Below are 25,121 nucleotides of genomic sequence, written 5' to 3'. Positions count from 1 at the left end.
GGTATCCTATTTTTCCAAATTTGCTTCCATGGCCAGTTTAGATTATGATTACTAGGTCTGCTAGTATATTCCTCATTTTCAATATGACTTCCTAGGGCTAATGGTATTTCTTTGGTTCTCGCTTTCTAATTTCTCCTTAAAATCATTAGATTCCACCGTTATAAAATGGGTGATGGAATATTTGTTTGCCGCCTCTTCATTTCCTGTCAAGAAAACACAATTGATGGTCCCAGAAACATCTGTGTATTATTACCCTGTAGGTGTCCTTTAATAGTGTATTGCATGTAACATTGTCACTAAGAATTACTAAGCTGATACATACTTGGCTAGTTATAATTATCAGAATTTGCCTGTGTAAAATGGTAGTTTTCACATTTATTTTGTATGGATGAACTTCTGGAAGTACATGGGTCTGTGTAAGTTGGCTTTCTTAAATGATGAGGATCACTAGAGTCTTGTGTTGTTGCTTCTAGGATGGTGAGGAAGATGACAATGATCCTGATGATGATGAGCCGCGTGCTGATGCAGAGGGAAGAGTTGAGAAATATATTGGTGTGAAAGTGAAGGCATGTATTTCTTACCATTTTATCTTCTGCTGATTGTGATCATCTCATCGAGTCATCATTATTGAATTCTATTTTGGAGCAATAGTTCCGATAATCATACAAAAAACTAGTCACAGAATTCTTGTGCTGTTTACACAATTATTTTGAAATCTGCATCTTTGAGCTAATTTTCAATTGGTACTTTAATTGAATTTAATGTTCTTATGATAGGTGTCGTTCACTGGACAAGGAGAAACACAGTCAATGAAACAATTATCAGGGGGCCAGAAAACTGTGGTAGCACTGGCACTTATATTTGCCATACAAAGATGTGATCCTGCCCCATTTTATCTTTTTGATGAGATAGATGCAGCACTAGATCCTCAGTACAGAACAGCTGTGGGGAGTATCCTAGAGTTGAAATGATTTTCTGTGTTCCTTCTTCTCTCTCTACTGTCTCCATGTATACCTCCTCGTTTCCTTTGACTGTAATTTGCTAGATATGGTTCGTGATTTGGCAGACAGGGGTAGCACGCAATTTATCACGACGACATTTCGCCCGGAGCTCGTGAAAGTGGCTGATAAGATATATAGTGTGAGCCACAAAAATAGAGTTAGCAAGGTCACTGTTGTATCCAGGGAAGGAGCCTTAGATTTTATTGAGCAGGATCAATCACATAACTGATTGAGGTGAGTAAGAAGAGCTTTTCGATTTGTGTTAGTTAAGCTATTCAATTTGTTTTTTTATTAATCATTTAATTGGTTTTAATTTATTTTCTGGTAAAGTGGCACAAGAGGTGTGGAGGGTTGGTGAAGAAGCTCTTCTGCTACTGCGCTGCTTGTTATTGCTGATGAATCGTTGGTTGTGGAACATTGATGCTAATGTTTAATGTGTTATGGTTGTTGATGATTTCTGTAAATGTAGAAAACTTTATTGATGTAACGTTTACTTCATACAACTGCACTTATGTAATATACATATATATGAACATAGATAGCTTTGATTATTCATCTGTTTCATCATATTCAAAAATTGTTGGGTGCTACTGAAAGAGCATGCATAAATTTTTTAGACACGTCAACCAAATATAATTTAAAGAGACATGACCAATCTACAAATACTTTTCTAGCAGTAAGAACCCATCATAATCATAATTTATAGCATTTAATAATAATAATTCAAAGGGAAGCTCTTAATACAATTTTCTACCTTCTGCTCTTTCTTCCAGTTTTCAATAATGAATAATAACTCACTAGCTTTTCAAGTAAGTGTCTACTCCCTTGTGTTCCTAAAGCACTGCTTGCCCCATAACTAACCTCTGGAAAAGATTTAATAGCTCCTTTTGTACCTTATCTTCTGTTGACAAGTATTCTGAAACCAGCTCTTAACATGAGAAAGCTCTATCCAAAAGCTGAATGTCATACACACTATGGTATCAATGCTGTGTTTTAATTCATCTTTACTGCCTGAGTAGTGAGTCCAAATCCAAAGGGAAAGAGGGGATTGTAGTTGCGATCGCCGACATTCATAGGAAGCTGGTCCACTGACTTGAACCAAGTCCTAGCAAGTTTACCAGTGAAACCATAGTCACCAAATAAAACATCTGCAACACCTTGGCCTTCAGTCCCCGGAAGCCAAGCAGCAACGACTGCATCTATCTTTTCAACATAAGGCTCTAGCACAACTGGACGACCAGAGACGACGACTACAACACATTTCACAGCCCCACAGACATTGTTAATAGTGCTAGGACCAGGTTCTGTTATTGTAAGATTTGAGCTGTCACCCATCATCTCTGCATATGGGACTTCACCTACTACAACGATGGCGTAGTCGAATTCGTTTGACTTCACAAAGTTTGCTTCAGGATTCTGCTGGTACACTACTTGTGTAGAAGGATCCACAGTTTTCTTGATAGCACTTAATATAGTGGTTCCTGTCATATATAGAAATCCATCATATGAAAGAATTTTCATATTATCAGGTCCAACGATTAATCGCCCACAAAAAGTGGAATTAGTAAAACCTGAAAAAAGACATGTTTCTGCTATCTGTGTGTTGTTACTTCTAATAGGAAATAGCAGACCCCTTTACCAAAAGAGTCACTTGTGGTAAAGTGGAAACTATAGAACATGAGAAGACATACCAACTGTTAAATCATTGCCTGCGACACCCTGCCATTCTATTGTCCAGCCTCCGCATTGGTAACCCAAATTGTCTGCATGAGTTCCAGCTACAAGTATCTTTGGCGCTTTCTTTGGAAGGGGAAGTAATGGCTGACTAGTGCTCTTGCCATTCTTCAAAAGGACAAGCGATTTCCTTACTGCTTCCCTTGCCAACTCTCGATGCTCCTGTAGAAATGCGGTGACGTATGTTAGATCACACGTAAAAGACTTAGATCCCAAGACTTGGAACAGTTTCTGAATATCAAAGTTACCTGGCTACCGAGTTGGTTTACCAAGCTAAGGTCAGCCAGTGGGTTCTCAAAGAGACCCATGGTAAGCTTAACTCTCAATATCCGCTTCACAGCATCATCAATTCTGCTCATGGGAATGATATTATCTTTCACTAATAGAGTCAGAGTATCAATGAACTCGTTGTAGTTCTCTGGAACCATAATCTGCAGCATAGACGGAATAATCATATAGAGTAACTAAAACTATCATTTTGATAAAAATGATTCGCAATCAAACATAACAAACCAACCATGTCAATTCCTGCTGAAACTCCAGCTTGAACTGAATAAGTGTAATTAGCATGCGGTGGGCTTGTAATCCGGTCAATGCCTTGCCAATCAGAAATGACAAAACCCTGAAAAAGACACAAGGCCAAAAGAGGTGTTATACATGGATATATATCCTTACTTGACCTTAACTTACTGATTCTGAATGAGCAGCTGAGCTGAGCTAATCATTCTTACCCTGAAGTTGAGCCTGTCCTTTAGGAAGCCAGTGACAAGATCTCGGTTAGCATGCATCCTTTCCCCATTCCAGCTTGAGTAAGACACCATCACCGTTGAAACACCCTTTATGATTGAATCATAATATGCAGGCATGTGGATGCCAAATAAACCATTTGAGTTAATTACAGTGTTATTTTCATCGATTCCCCTCACCGTGCCACCATCTCCTACAAAATGTTTGGCGCAGGCTGCTACCTTTGACCTTAACCAGTTGAAAGTTCAATCAAACGAATGTTCCACAACAAAGGACGATAAAAATAGAAACTTCAGGGTTGATGGTTAGAAGCTATTCAGAATCGTCATAATCAAAATGTCTAGAAATATTCTAGCACCAAAAACATTACCTTAAACAATACTTACACTCACTTTAACATTTTCTTAAACAATACTTAAATGGTTCAATTATATTTGATTAAGATCAACAATAAACACACTTGCTGAAGGTCATTGTCAAGATAAATACTATGCTGGACCACTTATACATTATAACCAACAAGTATTTGTCAATAGCATTGATTCTTAGATCATCAAGTCCAAACTTGCCCCAGTATGGCAGAGAACTTCCATGTGAAGTGAATAAATGACATTGATACTAATAAATATCACTACATCCCACCAGTCATGTCGCCTTCTCATAAAAAAAATATGCTTATGAAGGAGTTAGTATTTAGTAAGATAATCATCAATTTTTTTTCTTTTTGATGAAGTAGTCTTCATTTTTATTCCTAAGCACACGTCTGGTGTAAATCATTAAAAACAGAAAAGTAGTAGATGTGAAAATTGATAGAGATTCATACTTTCCGTCAACAAAGGGAACACCCTTGCGAGAATTAGCTGGCAGATCTCCTTGTAAACCAGGAATTATCTCTGTCATGGTTCGCACAATATTGTGATCTTCACTGTAGCTTTCATAACAACGCCCCCACCTAGGGTCTCTGCATACCTACCATAACACAGTAATTCAGATAACAAAGAAATAAGAATGCAACTTGACGAAAAGTTCATTCATATCATATCATATCATATCAACTTACTGCAATGCAGGGAGCAAAAGCATATGGGATTCCTGTGGCTCTAACTTCAAGTGCGGTTGCAGCCCCAATACGCTTCACAAGATCAGGGTCCCTGCATTAAAGTGACAAATTTCTAACTCAAATAGGTGAAAGACAAGCATTTGGAGATTAGCGGAGCATTAGGAGAAAATGAAAACACATAACAAGATCATTTTCTTATTGGAACATAATTGAACTCAATGCCGATGATCATTTCTTGATCCTAAGGTATCAAATGATTGAAAAGTGAAAACTACCTATCATGCATCTTTATTAATTAATCAGATTTAATAGAGGAGCTCTCACCACATTTAAAAAGAAACCATATTAGTACCTTCTGATAATTAGAACAAAAATCAGATGCATAGTTGTTATAATTTATATACTTGCCTGGTGACACCAAGCCCAATATTGTGAGGAAAAATAGTAGCATTATAGACATTGTTGTGTCCATGAACTGCATCAATCCCATAAATCATTGGAATACCAAGGCGGGTTGAAAGAGCACCCTTTTGAATCTCGTTTACCATATTGATCCAATCCTCAGCAGAGGCCTTAGGTACAGGAACACTCCCTCCGCCACTCAATACACTCCCTGACAGAAGAATTTTTATAAAAATGAATTCCAATATACACTACAGTAGAAAGCAGATCAACCCCTTTTTCGTGTTTCCTTTATATGCATATGTTATCAACAAAAAGAAATCCTCCTTTTTAACAAAAATGCACCCTGATCTAGAATCATTTTTCTGTAAGCTGTATGAGACAACACATGTAGTCAAATATACATATAAAAATGTGACTTTTCTAACTCCAAATGAGCAAAGTTCTGGAATCTCTAGTGAATATACGAGCAAGCATTCAAGAATGGTCATGTAAATCTAGAGATAAAATGAACCCCAATATACAGGATAACAATGAATAAAGAAAGGAGGTCACCCCCTTTCCCATGTTCCCTTCAAAATAACTTTTTTTTTCCTTCCAAAAATATATGATTAAAAGATAAAATATTTTGGTATAACATAGCAATTCCCGCTGCACTAAGTATCTCATGTTCATATAAGAGTTCTGAGAAGAGCCGCAAACCCAAGGGGGCTGCTATATAGGCATCCTACCCTGAAACAAACATTAGTTGCTGAATCCACAGCTCGTGCATCCAGCGTTCACTCATGTTCAGGGATGGGCTGCACCTAAAGGGGTGTGATGTAGGCAACCTACTCTGACCAAGCATTGACTAAATCCACTGTTTGAACCCCGTGACGTAGGTCACAACCTACAACATAAACAAATTTACTGTTTCTCCGAGGCTCCCTTCATTTAACGCTAATGTAATTACAAAAGATTCTACAAATCCTAGGATAGATCACTTTTTAGTAATCTGTTTGACATTTATAATAAGCAGCTATACAACAACAACATACACAGTGTAATCCCACAAGCGGGTTCTAGTAGGGTAGGATGTACGCAAACCTTACCCCTACTTTTTTTGGGTAGAGAGCAGCTCAATAAACACATAAAGAATGAATTTTTAAAAACATACCAATGAAATATTGCTTCATAACATCAGGTAAGGCAACTTTTCTCTCAATCTGAGTCATCTGACCAATCTTTTCCTCAAGAGTCATTCTTTTCATCAAGTCCTTAATTCTTGTAACCATTGGCTGTTTTGGGTCCTTGTATTTTAGGTACTCTGCTTCTGCAATCACTACCCATAAGCAGAACAACACAAAACCCTTCATGGGTATTGAAAATCTCCCCATTGTTTTTGTGCCTTCTGCTTAGCCAATCTGGTAAACCTCACAAAAAAAATAGCAGTACAGATAAAGAGCAGCACAAAAAATGTGAACAAACAAGAAACAAGTTTGTTTAGAAGTATGAAAATAGAAAACAGGTATTAACAAGAAGTGTGTAACATACTTGTTGAGCTTCTTCTACTTTGAAACAGGCAATTTTGTTGAGAATAAGTAGGCGATGAGTATATATATATATATATATATATATACACACACATGCACATTGAGTGACAGGGTGGTGGGGGTAATGGTGGGTAGGGTGTGAATGGACTTAGTAGGCGTTTGGTCGTGTTATATTGCGAAAATCTAGTTTTTATTTTCAAAATAAAAAATGATATTTGAAAAATTGTCTTTTTTTTTATCTTTTTTTTCTAAATAATTTAGACTTGGTAACTTTTAGTTTTTTGAAAAATATAGAAAAAAGTGAAAATGGAAATTTTTGAATTTTTTATGCTCAAACGTGTTTTTTGGAGTTCAACTCCAGAAAGGAGTACGCCGAGGATTTATCATTCTCTGTACTTCCATGAGGTAGTGATTAAATTTGCGTATACTCTATTCTCTCGGATCCCACTTAATGCAATTTTATTGAATTTGTTATTATTGTTGTTGTAACTTGTTAAAGGAGTGAAAAATTTCTATGGCTAAATGCCCCCTCCACCATACAAAAAGTTTAAATTTGTTTTGTATTAAAAAGAAATCTTTAGTTGCATGATAGTAAATATTATTTGGGTGTTAAGCTTTTGTCATTTGAAAATAAAGAAAAATTTAGCTTATTTTCGTTATTACAAGGATATATTTGATTCTATTTATTAACGGATTACAAATCTATTATATTTGACAAGAACATATTTGACTCCAATTATTAATTATTATCATTAAAAAAAAGTTTATCTAAAAAAAAAGCAATTGGAATAAAAATTTGTTTGTGTGACTTTTCGGCTAACATTTTTCGAAGTAACATTTCCAGTCACGAAATTTCATTGGGATCCTTTTATTGGAATGTGGTAGGTGGCTATTTTTAGAAAAACCAATCATGTGACAGAAAAATTGCAAACAAGTCCTTTTAAAGTTTTGAAAGGAGCAATAGAGCTCCTAAGAATTGGAAAATTGACAAACAAGTTGAACTTTAAAAAAATTTAAAAACTTATTTTATGCTGTCCTTGTGAGTATTGAGTATAGGGTAAGGAGAAAGCAAAAGAATGAATTAGAAAATATTTGGATGGATCAAATTTGAGGTAATAAAGAATATAGATTAAATCTAATCAAATGACTTAAACGTTAAGGTTGTTTTGGAATTGATGGATTTGATTTTATTAGTGGGTTAGTAGCTAATTCAAATTGTAACGTTAATATTTGATCAAAAGAATGTTTGTATATGATAACTACCATTTTGTTCTTGATCATTTTTAATCTTATCTAGAATGGGTATTTATTTATTTTATCGAGGTAGGGAAAGGGGAAAAAATAAGGGAGGGAATTACAATGTGGAGAATCAAATTCTCATCAATAAATTTTTTTTTTTATAGATAATCATCAACTGAACAACTAAAATTTCCTATGAATATTAATAACCAAATCAGAATATTTATTATTGAAGTGTTAGATTACACAATTTGGAACTTGAAATGCTAATAAAACCAAATAATCAATTAAGTGGTAGTATTACAAAGAACTATCAATATATTGAATGCTCCATTTTGGTTCTATTGATAGTGAATCAAACTCTTCTTCTTACCCTCCCTAAGAGCTACCATTTGCTTGCTCCCCGATGACTCGAACTCACAATCAAGGTGAAGGATGATTATCATAATTGGCGAGATAAAACTAAAAGAATTATTGAATCGGTATCTATAATATATAAGATGCAATTACAATAAAAATTATCAAGAACAATTTTAATTTATTTAAGAACAAACATAACTTGATCGTAAATATATAGTCCTTCCAAGACTGAAGCTATCAAAGCCTATTTATATAATTCACCTTCCCAGTTTACTCCATCCCGAGCTTACATTATACTTCGCTACAGAAATAGCTTCACTATTAAATCTCTTGTACTCTTTTAGTATATAGAAGGATGTTCCATTCTCTGCGTACATTCTACCCTTCACAGACCTCACTTGTGACTTGTGAGATTTCACTGGATATGTGGTTGGTAACTTACTAAACAATCTAGTACTAAGATTCAAATAGCCATCTGAATTTGAGTTCAAGTTGTTCTTTTTATCACCTTGGTTGAAGCCACATGTATGTGTCATACAAAACTAAGGTGTTGAAAAAATCAGTTGCATTAATGTGCATTACTCAAAATACAGCTAGGTGAAAGTTAAACATTAGCAGTAATAACCCATTATAATCATAATTAATACTAGCAATTAGTAATACTACTACTACTACAACAACAACAACATACCCAGTCTAGTCACACAAAGTGGGATTATTATAATAACACAACAATAACATACCTAGTTCTAATTCATTTTCACTGGCTGAGTTGTGAGTCCAAATCCAAAGGGAAAGAGGGGATTGTAGTGTGGATCGCCAACATTCATAGGAAGCTGGTCAACTGACCTGAACCAAGTCCTAGCAAGTTCACCAGTGAAACCATACTCACCAAATAAAACATCTGCAACACCTTGGCCTTCAGTCCCCGGAAGCCAAGCAGCGACAAGTGCATCTATTTTATCAACATAAGGCTCTAACACAACTGGACGACCAGAGATGATGACTACAACACATTTCACAGCCCCACAGACACTGTTAATAGTGCTAGGACCAGGTTCTGGTATTGTAAGATTTGAGCTGTCACCAAACATCTCTGCATATGGGACTTCACCTACTACAACAATAGCATAGTCGAATTTGTTTGACTTCACATAGTTTGCATCAGGATTCTGCTGGTACACTACTTGTGTAGATGGATCTACAGTTTTCTTGATAGCACTTAAAATAGTGGTTCCTGTCAAATATAGAATAATGCTACAAGAGTTTAAGTTGTGTACGCTGACATGTAAAACAATTGTCATATTATCATTAATCAATTAGTAGCTATCTATATGTTGTTACTCCTAATACGAAATAACAGTTCCCTTACCAACTATGAAATTATTGCCTGAGACGCCCTGCCATTGATTGGTCCAGCCTCCGCATTGGTAACCCAAATTGTCAGCATGAGTTCCAGCTACAAGTATCTTTGGTGCTTTCTTAGGAAGGGGAAGTAATGGCTGACTAGTGATCTTGCCATTCTTCAGAAGGACAAGCGATTTCCTTACTGCTTCCCTTGCCAACTCTCGATGCTCCTGCAGAGTGGCGGTGAAGCATGATAGATCACAGTGATTCACACGTAAAAGATGTACTTAGATCACAAGTATTGAAACAGTTTCTGAATTTCAAAGTTACCTGGCTACCGAGTTGGTTTACCAAGCTAAGGTCAGCCAGTGGGTCCTCAAAGAGACTCAGGATAAACTTAACTCTCAATATCCGCTCTACAGCATCATCAATTCTACTCATGGGAATGATATTATCTTTCACTAGTAGAGTCAGATTCCCAATAAATTCTGCGTAGTTATTTGGAATCATAACCTGCAGCATAGCGAAACAATCATATAGACTATCATTTTTGCTAAAAATGATTCGAGATCAAGCAAAACAAACCAACCATGTCAATTCCTGCTAAAATTCCAGCTTGAACTGAATAAGTGTAATTAGCATCAGGTGGGCTTGTAATGCGGTCAAGGCCTTCCGAATCAGAAATGATGAAACCCTGAAAAAGATGCAAGGCCAACAAATGTGTTATATTACTACTTGACCTTAACTTACTGATTTTGAGTGAGCAGAGCTAATCATTCTTACCCTGAATTTGAGATTGTCCTTTAGGAAGCGAGTGACAAGATCTCGGTTAGTGTGCATCTTTTCCCCGTTCAAGCTTGAGTAAGAAATCATCACAGTTGAAACACCCTTTATGATTGAATCGTAATATGCAGGCATGTGGATGCCATATAAACTAGTTCTGTTAATTACAGTGTTATTTTCATCGATTCCCCTCTCCGTGCCTCCATCTGCAACATAATGCTTGGCACAGGCTGCTACCTTTGACCTTAAACAGTTGAAAGTGCAATCAAACGAATGTTCCACGACAATCATCATCAGGAAAGTAGTATAGTAGATGTGAAAATTGATAAAGATACATACTTTCCGCCAACAAAGGGAACACCCTTGCTAGAATTAGCTGGCACATCTCCTTGTAAACCAGGAATTATCTCTGTCATGGTTCGCACAATATTGATATCTTCGCTGTAGCTTTCATAACAACGGCCCCACCTAGGATCTCTGCACACCTACCATAACACAGTTATTCAAATAACAAAGAAATTGAAATGCAACTTTACCAAAAAGTTCATTCATATCAACTTACTGCAACGCAGGGAGCAAAAGCATATGGTATTCCTGTCGCTCTAACTTCAAGTGCGGTTGCAGCACCAATCCGTTTCACAAGATCAGGGTCCCTACATTGAAGTGACAAATATTAACAGGATCATTTGAGATGATGAACAAAAATCAGATGCATAGTTGTTACTATAATTTATATACTTGCCTGGTGACACCAAGCCCAATATTGTGAGGAAAGATAGTTGCATTATAGACATCGTTGTGTCCGTGAATTGCATCAATCCCATAAATCATTGGAATACCAAGGCGGGTCGAAAGAGCAGCCTTTTGAATCTCGTTTACCATATTGACCCAATCCTCAGCAGTAGCATTAAGCCCAGGAGTATCCCCTGGAACACTCAACACACTCCCTGCCCAGAAGAATTTCTATAAAAATGAATTTCTAACATACACTACAGCAGCTATACCCAGTGCAATCCCACAAGCGGGGTATGATGATGTTACTGTGTACGCAAACCTTACTCCTACTTTTTATGGGGTAGAGAGGTTATTTCCAATTATAAACAGCACTATAAACACATAAAGAATGAATTTTTAAAAACATACCAATGAAATATTGGTTCATAACATCAGGTGAGGCAAATCTCCTCTCAATCTGACTCATCTGACCAATCTTTTCCTCAAGAGTCATCCTTTTCATCAAGTCCTTAATTCTTGTAGACATTGGCTGTTTTGGGTCCTTGTATTTTAGGTACTCTGCTTCTGCACTCACTGCCCATAGACAGAACAACACAAAACCCTTCATGGGTATTGAAAATCTTCCCATTGTTTTTGTGCCTTCTGCTTAGCCAATCTGGTAAACCTCAAAAAATAGCACACATTGAAGATCAGTGCAAAAAAAAAAAGTGTACAAACAAGAAACAAGTTTTTTGACAAGTATGAAAAAAGAAAAGAGGTATAAACAAGAAATGGATAACTTACTTGTTGAGCTTCTTCTACTCTGAAACAGGCAATTTTATTGAGAATAAGTAGGTGAGTATATATACACATTACACTGTAACACACACCATGCAGATTGAGTGACAGGGTACTTGGTAGAGGCTGGGTTTTGAATTTAATACTCAATACATATTTAATGAATTTCTTAACAAATCCGCTCTTTGAACAAAAGCTAATGGATTCGGTCGTACCCGTATTCGGGCTTCTAGCTCGGCCTTTACACCTTGTTTGGATGGTTGTTACGTGTTGTGTTGTATTGTATTGTTAGTTTAAATGCAATGTTTGTTTTGATTGTTACTTAAATTCAGTTCAAATATTCTACCCTTTTCCTCCGTATATTGATATGATTAAGTAATCATGTCTGACCTGGGGTCGCGGTCGGAGTGCCTTAGTGCAAAGAGGGTCTGGGATTCCGGACGCAAGACGGGATGTAGCTGCGACAACAAAAGAGAGTTGAGTTTCAACCACCACTTGTCGCGACGTCCGTTGACGTGGACTCACATTTAGACCAGCCGCGAGCTCGGGGCGCACGGGAGACCAGCTTCCACCTCGCGCGACGCCATATGATGAAAAGATCCATTTTATGTAAGGATCGATTTGGTGTGATCGCATAGTTACCTTAATATTTTCTTCTTATTTTGTGTTTATTTATTATTTAATAATTATATTTCATCTTTTACCCAACCTTTTCATAGTAGCTCTATCTCATACCCTACTTTTATTATAGGTTTATCATTCAAATTATGGATGTGTAATATTATTTATTATTTAATAATTATATTTCATCTTTTACTCAACCTTTTCATAGTAACTCTATTTCATACCCTACTTTTATTATAGGTTTGTCATTCAAATTATGGATGTGTAACATTATGTAATAATACAACACAATAAAATACAATACGATATGAAATAATACGTAACATCCATCCAAACAAAATCAGTGGGGGTAATGGGGGTAGGGTGTGATTAGGGACTTAGTAGGCATTTGCCATGCTTCATTATGAAAATTTTAAATTAAAAAAAGAAAGTTTTTGTTTTCAAAATGAAAAAATAATATTTGGAAATTGGGCATTCACTCCTCCACCATGAGAAAAGTTGAAATTTGTTCACCGTTTAAAAATAAAATAAAAAAATTCCTTAATTGCAAGATAGTGACATGGTTGGGTGTTAAACTTTCGACATTTGAAAATAAGGACAAATTTAACTCATTTTAGTTACAGCAAGAATATATATGATTCTATATATTTGACGAAGACATATTTTGATTTTAGTTACTCCCTCTAATCCATATTAAGTGAATTGTTAAAATTTTACTTTTTTAGTCCAATTTGACTGTTTTGGGTCCTTGTAAGTACTCTGCCTCTGCAATCACTGGCCATAGGCAGAACAACACAAAAGCCTCATGGGTACTGAAAATCTCCCCATTCTTTTTGTGCCTGGTGCTTGGCCAATCTGGTGAAAAACACAAAAAAAATAGCACACACGAAACCCTCATGACTACTCAAAATCATTCTTTCCAGAAAAAGCAATCACGTGACAGGAAAATTGCAAATAACTCCTTTTTAAGTTTTTAAAAGACCAATAGAGCTCTTAACATGAAAAATGGATAAATTTTCTATATATACGCCCATATATAACCTTTGAACCTTCTCAAACAGAAACAATTGGGCCTTGCTACCGGCCCCTGTGATCCAGGTCGATTCTGGCTGGGTGTAGAAGTGGGTGCATGCTACAACTTCTGCACGCTACAACTTCTGCACCCTCGAGTGAAAATCCTGAATCCACAACATCAAGAATTGTTCGATACAAGGCATAAATAAAGCTCTTTATAATTGCATCAGGCTTTTTGTATATCCTTCAGGCATTAGCTAGACATTTTAGGCACTACTTTCGAACCTTAAATTTTGGATGATAATAGTAACTAGGTAGACTAGAGTACAGTATTGAACTAATGCTGCTCCTTTTTTGTAAACTCTAATATTATGATATTAAATATCCATTAAACAAACAAAAAAATATAAAGATTGAGCAGCAAGTAGAACGCCAGAGGAAGAAATTTTAGCTCTTCACAGGCTTAGTAGTGAGACCAAATCCAAAAGGAAACAAAGGATCATAATGTGGATCACCAACATTCATGGGAAGCTGATCAACTGACTTGAACCAAGTGCGCGCAAGTTTGCCTGTGAATCCATAGTCACCAAACAGGACATCAGCAACACCTTGGCCTTCACTTCCCGGAAGCCAAGCAGCCACAAGGGCGTCTATGTTTGCAAGATACGGTTCAATCACAACTGGACGCCCAGAGACGACAACTACCACACATTTCACAACCCCACAGACATTGGAAATGATGCTTGGACCAGGTTCAGCAATTGTAAGTTTTGCACTATCGCCAAACATCTCTGCATAGGGTGTCTCACCCACGACAACAATGGCATAGGAGAAGTGGTTGGACTTAACAAAGTTTACGTCTGGATTGTCCTGGTAGACTACTTGTGTAGATGGATGGACTGTGTTTTTCACAGCATTTAAAATTGTAGTTCCTGTATTTGTCACATATATGAGAGCTTATTCAGTCTGATGCTACAAGAAATAATAATTCTCATTTAAAAATTTGACGATTATCGAGCACGATCTCAAAAATAAAAAATCAAATGTCGCATCAATCTTTTCGTGCAGCTTGTAGATCATTCGTTAAACAGTGCATAAGTGCAACTGTTCTGGAAACCAGATAGATATGGTCTAAAGTTTATAGAAGTAGCCAAGCAATATCCAATTATGTAAGTCCTTCCAAGACTGACGCTGTCAAAGCCTATTTGATTCACCTTTCCCAGTTTACTCCATCCCGAGCTACATTATACTTTGCTAAAGAAAAAGCTTCACTATTAGATCTCTTGTACTCTTTCAGTATATAAAAGGATGTTCCTTTCTCTGATGTATATGTACTTCTTTTGGTAACTTACTAAAAAAAGTCTCTACCTTTTCATCAACAAAATAGAAAATGAGTCTGTTATTATACCCTTGATGTCACCCTTTAAGAAACTATCACACTCTCACCCATTTTTAACCAATACTTTAAATATATCTTTAACTAATGCCACTAAAAAAATGGTGCTAAGATTCAAATAGCCCTACTAAATTAGAGTCCAAGTTGTTCTTTTATCACTTTGGTTGAAGCCACATGTATGTGTCTTACAAAATCCTAAGGTGTTGAAAAAATCAGTTGCATTTACTGTGCATTATTCAAAATGCACACAATAAAAGTTGAGGTTTATTTGTACTTAAGTGACAGATGAAATAAAGACAGAAATCTATCACAAACATATTAAGTTGCAAAGTGGGATCTCAATAGTTCAAAATAACTGCTAAGGTTTATGCAACGACGAGATTTTGATTTGCACTGGCTCAAAGAACTGTGAAGACTTCTAATTGCAAGATAACAGAAAGATACCTGTGGTAAGATCATTGCCTCCAATTCCCTGCCAACTTATAGTCCAGCCTCCACACTGGTAACCCAAATTGTCAGCATGAATGCCAGCGACAAGTATCTTCGTCACTTTTTTCGGAAGGGGAAGCAGTGGCTGGCTAGTAACTTTTCCATTCTTCAATAGTACAAGTGATTTTCTCACCGCTTCTCTTGCTAACTCTCTGTGTTCCTACAGAAAGAATTTAAGTTGAAAAGAAAGGAACCAAGTCAAGGAAAAACCAGGTGAAGAGAATTTACATTACACCAGAACGGAAACTTATGGTTTTGACAAAAGTTGTCTTGCATCCCCTTGGGTGGAGCTTGTCATGATCATTTTTGTCAACGGGGGAATTACCTGGCTTCCTAGTTGGTTTGCTAAGCTGAGATCAGCCAATGGGTTCTCAAAGAGACCCATGACAAACTTAACCCTTAATATTCTCTTAACTGCATCATCTATCCTGCTCATGGGAATGATATTGTTCCTTACTTGGAAAGCCAGATCATCAAGAAATTCAACCAAGTTTTCCTGACCCATAATCTGCAATAATAAAAACTAAATACATTAGGAAGTGAAAAGTGACTACAGCTTGAGTTGATTAATGACAATCAAATTTTGTCAGGTGACAAGGTGATAATTTAGATGGGAAATTAGTAAATGTATATTTTATATAACAGACAACTTTGGAATTAATCCTTTAGACTGACCATGTCGAGTCCAGCAAGAACTCCAGCTTGAACAGAGTAAGAGTAATTTGCACGGGGTGGTTCAGTAATCTTGTCAATTGCCTCCCAATCTGATATGACAAAACCCTGAAATAAAGGTAACAGAAAATGTGATGATCAGCAATCTCCTCACTATATTTCGACCAATAGAACTAAAAAGAGAGCTGCTCTTTTACTCTGAACTTGAGCTTTCCCTTGAGAAAGCCAGTGATTAGATCACGGTTTGCATGCATCCTCTTGCCATTCCAGCTCGAGTAAGAGACCATTATTGTCGAAACTCCCTTTAAAATTGAATCAATATAGGCAGGCATGTGGATGTTAAGTAGCCCATTCACATCGATAACAGTGTTATTTTCATCAATGCCCTTGGTAGTGCCACCATCGCCCACAAAGTGCTTAGCACAGGCTGCTACTTTTGTCCTTGAGCACATTTAGAAATGCACAATCATGTCATTGGAGAGCATATACTAGATAGACGTAAAGGCTAAATATGGATGAGGATGTGTAACGAAATGACGAATGTTACAGCTAGATGAAAGTTAAATCACAATACTTTGCAGTCAAATGAACTTACAAACGGAGTCAGAAAGGATAAAGATGTGAAAGACTAGAGATACGTACTTTCCTGCGACAAACGGAACACCCTTACGGGAGTTAGCCGGAGCATCTCCTTGTAAACCAGGAATGATCTCAGTCATTGCCTGAACAATCCTATGATCTTCACTGTAGCTTTCGTAGCACCGACCCCATCTTGGATCTCTGCAGACCTGTGATATCAAGTATCAAGCAAAAACAAATACCCAGACCTATGATGAAGGCTATCAAATATAGACAATAAGTAAACTGTATATGATGTGATAGCACTCACTGCGATGCACGGTGCAAAAGTGTAAGGGATTCCTGTGGCTCTGACTTCAAGGGCAGTCGCAGCTCCAATCCGCTTCACAAGCTGTGGGTCTCTATTGCAAAGTTGAGATTATTCCAAGTGTCAGTAAATGCAATAAAAGAACTTAAAGAACAAGTTGTAAAATACAACTAAATTTTTAAATCTCTTATATATCAACAAAATATCTCTTATTTGAGTATGATCTTCCCAAATTTCCTGAAAGTAACACTTCCGGCAAAATAGATTTCCAGACAGACTCTTGAAAGTTGAAACCATGGTTCCATCCTCATAATGATCAGTAAAGATAGATAGGGAAGGAAGTCTTAGCATCACTCCCATTTATGTAAGCAAAATTGATCAGTTCAAAGACAAAATTCCAGCAGAGGATGTAATTGATCCTCTCGAACTACTCCTGCTAAAAGACACGGAATTTTTCTAAATCAACATTTCAGCCATCTCTCAGCCCCTCCCCCCATGTTGATGCAGTGTGATCTAAAATCCACAGCACAGAACAATAATGAGAAAAGAACAAACTTTCAAGCCCTATTGTGTTCAAATATTGAAGTAGACTATATGTCACAAGCACTAACCTATGTATGTTTCTTCAAATTTCACATTTATATAAACATTTCAAAATTTGTGAAGAATGCTGCTGAAATGAATATATGCAACTGCGATTTCCCTTACCTTGTGACTCCAAGGCCAACATTGTGTGGAAAAATTGTTGCTTTGTAGACATTGTTGTGCCCGTGCACTGCATCAATTCCATAAATCATTGGAATACCAAGGCGTGTTGATAGTGAACCCTTTTGAATCCCATTTACCATCTTCACCCAGTCCGCAGCAGTAGCCTTTGGAAATGGCACACTTCCTCCACCACTCAGTACACTCCCTGCCACAATCAAATTATTCACACTTCACTAAAACCATAAAAGGTAGCCTTCCATTCAACCACCACTACAAAGGCGAATCTAAAAGTTCAAGTCCTTGAATGCAGAGTACAACAACACCAAACACTGTTGTGCAGCAATTGATAAAAACTTTATATACATATATATTACAACAACTACATCTCAATCCCAAGCAACCTGGGTCAGCTATATGAATCCTCACCAACCATGTTGTTCCATCATCTTAGTCCAATATTATACAACTGATATACCGTGAGATAATGGTGCAAGAGTATACTTCTTACCATTATGCAGAAGACTATACCTATTCTTTCTCCCATGATGAGTAGTATCCCTATCATACTGCCAAGGTCGGCCAAGTAAAACATGACATGCTTGCATTGGAACTACATCACAAAGAATCTCATCTTCATACCTACCAACATTGAATGAAATCATGCATTGTTTGTTTACTTTTACTTCTCCACAATCATTCAACCATTGGAGCCTATATGGGGTAGAGCGCTTCATGCATGCAATTCCTAGTTTATCCACCAAGTATGAACTCACCACATTTGCACAACTTCCCCCATCAATAATCATAGAATAAGTCTTCCCTTTTATCCCACACCTAGTATGAAACAAATTCTCTCTCTGCCCTTCATCAACACTACCCAAATTGATAGTCATAATTCTCCTAACCACCCCAATTATACCATCATTAGGCAATTCCAAATCATCTTCCTCACTTACACCTTCTAGTGTATTACATGCAAAGTGATAAGTTAGGTATCTCTAAATCCTTGGTCCGGCATCCAGAGAATTTCACCCCGCACCTTGGTCCGGCTACGTGTGTATAATTTACTAACCCTTACCTTTACCTCATATTAGACATCATAATCGATGTTTGGCTTAGTTATTACTTCGCACCAATCGACACTAGCCTATTAGATAGTATCACACTAAATCTATGTTGATAATTCTTTTCTTGTTAATTACCTCCTTGGTCCGGCAAGTAGTAACAAGGCGAGTTCTAACGTTGGCCACCGTTAAAAAGACTTCTAAACGAAAGAATTATCAATGCATGCAAAATACTAGTCAAGAATTGCTTATTTACTATTCATACTTTGTTAATTGATCATGGTTCCCACAACCCTAGTTGTGAATTTAGTTACTCATATCAGCAAGAACACAATTCATAATTGTAGATGAAGAAATCATGAACTTACGTAAAAAGAATAATAAACCCAGAGAATTAACTTGAATTGCCAAGCCAAAATCTTCAAAACGAACTTCCAAAATCAATAATTGCTAGGGTTGCAAATTAATCTCCAAAGTTCCAAAGTAAAAATAGAATAATAGTGTCTAACCCCCAAAAACGAGGTTTACATGTCCTATTTATAGAAAACAAATCCTAAATAAAAAAGGAAACAAATTAAGGAAAGTTTTGTTCAGGTACGCGTCTTCGATCCACGAGACTGACTTACGGACCGTCGATTGATCTACGGTCCGTAAGTCCCTTCCGTCACTCGGGACTTAGAAAATATTTCGGCATCTAAAAATCAGCTTCTCTGAAGCAAACGACGGACCAGCAGCACGGACCGTAGATCGATCTACGGTCCGTCAATCCCTTCCGTAGCTCCATACTTAGAATCTTCAAAAATCAAGTACTGGAACCCTCACAGTCTCATCCTACGGATCAACAGTACGGTCCGTAGATGGGTCTACGGACCGTAAATGGGCACCGTGGTTCCACACTTGGTCAGATTTCCCTGATTTGTCCTCAACACATTCCTGCTGGTCTACGGTCATCACCTACGGACCGTGGATGGACCTACGGTCCGTAGATGACCTCCGTGGATGCCTTTTTCTGCATTTCCTTCAGTTGTCTCTAAACTTCCGCGCCTGTACACCTTTCCTGCAAAACATGATAGAATACATAAAAACCAATATAAAAAGGCCCTAGACACACACAACTTGTAAGTGAAATGTATTAGAAATACCGTAAACTCACGGTATATCAACACCCTCAACTTAAATTCGTTGTTTGTCCTCAAGCGACGCACTAGAACTCTAAACGACACTTATATAGAAGCAAGAATTTCTAACTCAAGCAATCACATGGCTCTTCAACCTCCTCATTGTTCGGGTGCACATTCGTTCTTTTAGACTCGATAAGCCAACTCATGTGGATCCATCATGACACAGACCAACCAACTAACACACAACAGACACCTTCTCACTGTCACCCAGATACCAACTTTCCAACAATGGAACTAGTGCCCTTACTTCAAACGAAATCCTCTTTTAGTAAAAAAATTCGATTTCATTCATGGTACAAGGATTTATTCAACACTCACGCTCAAAAGTAATTTCAAATACAGTTTGTGCTTACTGTCATAAGCTTGCCCTTATTTTCACTGCTCAGACTTTTCAAACTAGACTCCAGGATCACTATAGGACTTTATTGGCTTGTAACGTAGGCTCAGGGTCAGGTGTGGTACATTTGGGTACTGTTTAGTGACTTTCTGCCCTCCTTGTCATTACACTAGGCTTTTAACCTCTTGTTGCCCTACTTTTGTCATGTTATTGCTTTACCGCTTTCCTTTGATTTTCTTCAATCACGGAAGTGACTTTAAACTTTGAAGCTCAATTCCTTTTAATTGCTCCTTTCTCTTTGAATAATTCACATCCTTTCCTTACGTTTCCCCCAAATTTATTTATTTATTTTTCATTTTTTTTTTTTTTTTATTTTTTTATTTTTTTCACTCTTTTCATCCCCATTTTTCTTTCGGTTTCCTCTTGCATAGCCACCCTCAACTTAGGCTTTTGGCCTAAATCAAATTGCACATGTCCAAGGAGGGACCGGGGCCAACATAGTAGATTATGGGAAAGTGAGTTCGGGGATTTAGAAAGAAATGATTTATTTTTAGGCTCAAAGTGGGATCAACGGGAACAGTTATTTCATTTGGTTGAATCCTTCTAGGCACTTTATGGATTTTTCAGAACAACGGCCTATGATCACTTCCTATCCTCTGGATTGAATTGTCTTCGCAGGACTAACCGGGCAAGTTCTAGTTTTGCACAAAACTGTTTGAACAGTCAATGATTCTCACCCACTCTTGGCACAAGTTTCATTATCAGATTTCCAGTTCAAGTTTCAGGTTTAGTCATGCAATCAAGTCGATTGTTACTATATCATGTTCAGAGCCAACACAGTCAACAATTCGTAGTCTACTTCTAGCATACAACCCAGAATCTGACGGGTATCATTTTTCTAAGCCATCATGCTTCATTCTGTATCATGCTTCTATACACACACTCCTAAGACATGCCGGTTCAACAAAAAATTAAACAGTCACTTGGGGAAAAAGAACACAGGCAAGAAAACCCCAAGAGAGGATTCATGAGTTTGGGTTACTCAGACTTTACCCTATCACTCACAATCCATTTACCCCACCCCCAACAAAGATAGATGCGATTGTCCACAATGCATACATAAACAATAAAAGAAAATGGATTAGGGTGAAGCAAACCTGTGGCGCAAAGCGCCGGCGAATCATCAACACACAGGGGGGTCCGGTTTCCCGGAGCCCTCTGGAACATCAGTGGGGGCACCCTCAGTAGTGCCCACCTCAACAATCCTAGAACTCTCAGTAGTGCTCGCTATCACTTGCTCCGCACCATCAGTGGTGCTCACAGCGCCCCTCACAATAGGCTGAACCTCTGTAACTGGGGCAGAGCTTGATGCCCCTGCAGCTCTCTCACGCACCCTCTGCTGGCGCGACTCTTCATCTGCAATCGAGGCCCTTCTAGCCTCCTTCTCCTGCCGACGCTGTCTTTTCTGCGCTTTTTCTTCCTCTGTTCGATGAGAGCGGTGCCGCTTGCCCTTGGCATGTGTCGGTGCAGGCCCCTCCTCGGCGATGCCACTGAATAGGGCATCTAGCACTGTATCATCAGCCAGTGCAGTCGGCGCAGCCTGAGTCTCAACTGAAGGTGCAGCAAGAATGGCGTCCACATCAGTCCGGAGGCTGGCTATGTCAGCCTGCAAAGCAGATAAGTCTGTGGCCGGAACTGATCGCTCAAGTACTCGCAACTCAAAGGCGTCAAGTCGCTTATTAACCGCCAGGACCTTACGGTCCATCATCCCTTCCATCCGGCGCTCCAATCTAGCCTCGGACTCAGCAATCGACTTTTGCATCCAAGGCTGGATGTGATGTAGGAGTGTGGCCATCTGCGCCTCTAACTTTTGTACTCTGGCCATAGGGACAACCGTCACTCCTAACTGTGGTGTGGACCGGGAAGAACTAAGAGCCACACTCGCTGCCTGAGAAGAGGAGCCTGGGACAGTGTCGGTGTGGTCTGGGATAATGGGGTCACCGCCCTGTGCCTGCCCCACAGCGTCTGCAAGATCGGAGCTCAAGGGGGGTACCTCAATCTGGGGCTCTCTGCGAGGTGCTGCCACATTCGCGTCATCCCGAATAAGGCCGATGTCCAATGCCCCTGTAGGGTGGACTAGCCTGTCACAATGCCAGATCGGTACTCCAGAGTCCCTGCACAAGTGAAATATCAGACAGGGGAAAGGGTAAGTAGTTGAGGTCCTGAAAGCTCTTTCGTGGATCTCTGCCAGCAGCATTTTGGCAAAGTCGATCTCTACTCCCGCCACCAATGCAGCAACCATCACAGCTCTGTCCCAAGTGACCTGATTGTCGGCTTTTGTGGGCGACACGCGGTTGCGTACTAATAGCCAGAAGAATTTTGCTACGAAGTTCAATGTGGCCCTCCGGATGCCCAACCGTGGAGTAGCGACCCATTCTGCACGCTCGCCATCTGCAGCAATGTACCTGGCCAGCCATAGTATCACGGCCTCTCGCTGCTCAGTATTCCTCTGGAAAGTACCACTCCGCACGATGTCCCAGCGGTAATCAAATTCCGACGTGTTACGGGACCAAGAGTGGCATGTGGTAGGACCATAAAGAAACCGGCTAATGGTGGCGGGTGATATATCTACTGGACACCCTCGAACCAAGGTGGAAGTGAGCGGGGCCTGCGCTAGTGGCTTTGACCGCTTGGAAATGGACCCGCGGAGAGTGGCAGCATATGAAGCATAGAACTCCCGGACAATCTCCTCGCTATACGTCCCTGGGTCTCGAGCCATCCAGTCACACTTGTGAAGTTTGAAAAGCCGGTGAATGTCTGGCACAGTATGCAAGCTCCCCGTGAGGACTCTGCGCTCCTCTTGTATTAATCGGGCCATTTTCTGTTTGTCATTCACCATCTTTGCATCCCGATAGATCTGCCATTGACCCTCGACACACCACCTATTCAGCTCCCCTGCTACCGGAGCGGGTTCATCATTCCTCGGAGCAGGAATGGCCTCTGAACTAGTTGCCTCATCAGACGAGGCTGCTTGGTCATTTTCTCCAGACCCTGTGGACGATTTAAAGTTGGACCCTGTAGCATGGACAGACTCTGAATGTGAGGATTGGGAGCCTGAGGCATGGGTAGACTCGGATCCGGACATAGGTCCCTCCGAACTGGAAGCAGCCCCAGTTGGCGACCCGATCAGTGTGTGCTCCTCATCAGACTGGGAGACAGTGACTACGTCGGGGATCACCTTCCGGGGGGTGCTCCTGGGTGCTGCGCGAGAGGCCCTAGGGTTGAGAGGCACATATGCGGAGTCAGAGTCGTTCTCGGTGTCCTCATCAATCAACCGGAAGCTAGGGGCAACCGATTTGGACTTGCCCCGTTTCGAGTAGGTGACCATCTTCTTGGGTGCCATCGTACCTGCAGGAACGTCATTAGTGCCAAAACTAACCATATGCGGCAAAAGAACTTATTTAGAGTTGGTAACAACCCAAACTAAGTCCACAAAAAAAAATATGACAGATGCTGCAGAAGTCATCCACGGAGGAGACCTACGGTCCGTGGATCAGGGTGCCTGAAATATAGGTCGCAGATGAAAACCACGGAAGTGCAGAACGGTCCGTAGATGTATCTACGGACCGTAGTCCACATCCGTGGTTTTACACTTCGTGAAAATTTGCAGGTGCATCAAATGACGAACCCCATCTACGGTCCGTAGATGGATCTACGGTCCGTAGACGGGGTATCGTGGAATCAAACAGTGCCAGGTATCATACATTTTTGGCTTTTGGTTTCAACATTAACGCAACCTAGTTATGCATATACACCATTAAAACATGCTAGTTCGTCATTCTTAAGATTCCTACCGATTATTATACCCAACAATTTAGACTAGATGGGGAACCCTAGGTCGAAACTAGCATATAGTATTTACGAATACATAAGCTCACATCACAATTAAAACTACACAATCACTATCTATCATTCCAAGGGCATTGTACTACTCAAGTTTATCATGCAATATCAACTAACAATTACCCAAGGTTAAAACCCACTCCCGACCCTCTATATTCAATCTATGAATTGAAATTCAAAGTGAAGAGAAAGTCTATTACCTTACAAGCAACAAGGAGTGGGGTGATTGCGTGATGGTACTATGATTTAGCCCGACCAAGATTCACCTTTTCGTCACTGACCAACCCCCGGACTCTTTTTATCAGATTATGGAGTGGGGTTGATTATGGTAGGAAAAAGGGTTTAGGGAATATATGGAAGGGAGGATATTTTGTGGTGGTTATAGAGTGATTTGGGGAGTTTAAAAAGTGGGAGAAACGGTTGTGGGAGCAATGGAGGGAAGGGAATGATTTGAAACAATGGGTTTTAAGTAATGGGGGTCCGGGTCGGGTCAGTCAACTGTAAGGTGGCTATGCAAGAGGAAACCGAAAGAAAAATGGGGATGAAAAGAGTGGAAAAAAAATAAAAAAAAAAAAAAAAAAAAAAAAATAAAAATAAATAAATAAATTTGGGGGAAACGTAAGGAAAGGATGTGAATTATTCAAAGAGAAAGGAGCAATTAAAAGGAATTGAGCTTCAAAGTTTAAAGTCACTTCCGTGATTGAAGAAAATCAAAGGAAAGCGGTAAAGCAATAACATGACAAAAGTAGGGCAACAAGAGGTTAAAAGCCTAGTGTAATGACAAGGAGGGCAGAAAGTCACTAAACAGTACCCAAATGTACCACACCTGACCCTGAGCCTACGTTACAAGCCAATAAAGTCCTATAGTGATCCTGGAGTCTAGTTTGAAAAGTCTGAGCAGTGAAAATAAGGGCAAGCTTATGGCAGTAAGCACAAACTGTATTTGAAATTACTTCTGAGCGTGAGTGTTGAATAAATCCTTGTACCATGAATGAAATCGAATTTTTTTTACTAAAAGAGGATTTGTTTGAAGTAAGGGCACTAGTTCCATTGTTGGAAAGTTGGTATCTGGTTGACAGTGAGAAGGTGTCTGTTGTGTGTTAGTTGGTTGGTCTGTGTCATGATGGGAT

General features: G+C 39.0%; 3 protein-coding genes across 6 annotated transcripts in view; 1 reads left to right on the top strand and 2 right to left on the bottom strand.

Annotated features, from left to right (window-relative positions):
* Positions 1–1,552, top strand: part of LOC125807478 (structural maintenance of chromosomes protein 3) — a 142,860-nt gene extending 141,308 nt beyond the window's left edge. Inside the window, exons 28-31 of the mRNA XM_049487200.1 lie at positions 474–566; positions 777–951; positions 1,046–1,235; positions 1,332–1,552. Of these exons, the coding sequence (XP_049343157.1) occupies positions 474–566; positions 777–951; positions 1,046–1,230 (453 nt within the window). The 3' untranslated portion in view covers positions 1,231–1,235; positions 1,332–1,552. The remainder of the gene's footprint in view (positions 1–473; positions 567–776; positions 952–1,045; positions 1,236–1,331) is intronic.
* A 395-nt stretch (positions 1,553–1,947) lies between these two features.
* Positions 1,948–11,742, bottom strand: LOC125807421 (uncharacterized). 4 transcript variants are annotated; one of them, XM_049487133.1, is made up of 10 exons: positions 11,724–11,742; positions 6,101–6,347; positions 4,951–5,155; positions 4,543–4,633; positions 4,306–4,451; positions 3,467–3,710; positions 3,253–3,357; positions 2,984–3,166; positions 2,693–2,897; positions 1,948–2,482 (listed from the first exon to the last, which is right to left on the bottom strand). In XM_049487133.1, the coding sequence occupies exons 2-10, from the start codon at positions 6,318–6,320 to the stop codon at positions 1,995–1,997; spliced, it is 1,887 nt and encodes a 628-aa protein (XP_049343090.1). In that variant the 5' UTR covers positions 6,321–6,347; positions 11,724–11,742; the 3' UTR covers positions 1,948–1,994. The 4 variants fall into 4 exon arrangements, with proteins under 4 accessions (XP_049343090.1, XP_049343089.1, XP_049343091.1 ...); XM_049487132.1 differs by lacking the exon at positions 11,724–11,742 and adding an exon at positions 6,478–6,542; XM_049487135.1 differs by lacking the exons at positions 1,948–2,482; positions 2,693–2,897; positions 2,984–3,166; ... (5 more) ...; positions 6,101–6,347; positions 11,724–11,742 and adding exons at positions 8,825–9,312; positions 9,448–9,652; positions 9,753–9,935; ... (4 more) ...; positions 10,948–11,152; positions 11,349–11,587.
* A 2,007-nt stretch (positions 11,743–13,749) lies between these two features.
* LOC125807423 (uncharacterized) overlaps positions 13,750–25,121 on the bottom strand; it is a 20,905-nt gene continuing 9,533 nt past the window's right edge. Inside the window, exons 3-10 of the mRNA XM_049487136.1 lie at positions 17,507–17,711; positions 16,802–16,892; positions 16,555–16,700; positions 16,110–16,353; positions 15,916–16,020; positions 15,566–15,748; positions 15,196–15,400; positions 13,750–14,287 (exon numbers count right to left, since the gene is read on the bottom strand). Coding sequence (XP_049343093.1) covers positions 13,803–14,287; positions 15,196–15,400; positions 15,566–15,748; positions 15,916–16,020; positions 16,110–16,353; positions 16,555–16,700; positions 16,802–16,892; positions 17,507–17,711 — 1,664 coding nt within the window. The 3' untranslated portion in view covers positions 13,750–13,802. The remainder of the gene's footprint in view (positions 14,288–15,195; positions 15,401–15,565; positions 15,749–15,915; positions 16,021–16,109; positions 16,354–16,554; positions 16,701–16,801; positions 16,893–17,506; positions 17,712–25,121) is intronic.

This window comes from Solanum verrucosum, unplaced genomic scaffold (genome assembly GCF_900185275.1).
Source record: "Solanum verrucosum unplaced genomic scaffold, falcon-dt-bn FXZP01000183.1, whole genome shotgun sequence".
Taxonomy (NCBI): domain Eukaryota; kingdom Viridiplantae; phylum Streptophyta; class Magnoliopsida; order Solanales; family Solanaceae; genus Solanum; species Solanum verrucosum.
The sequence above is the reverse complement of the archived record's forward strand: the minus strand, read 5'-3'. Positions and strand labels throughout refer to the sequence as shown.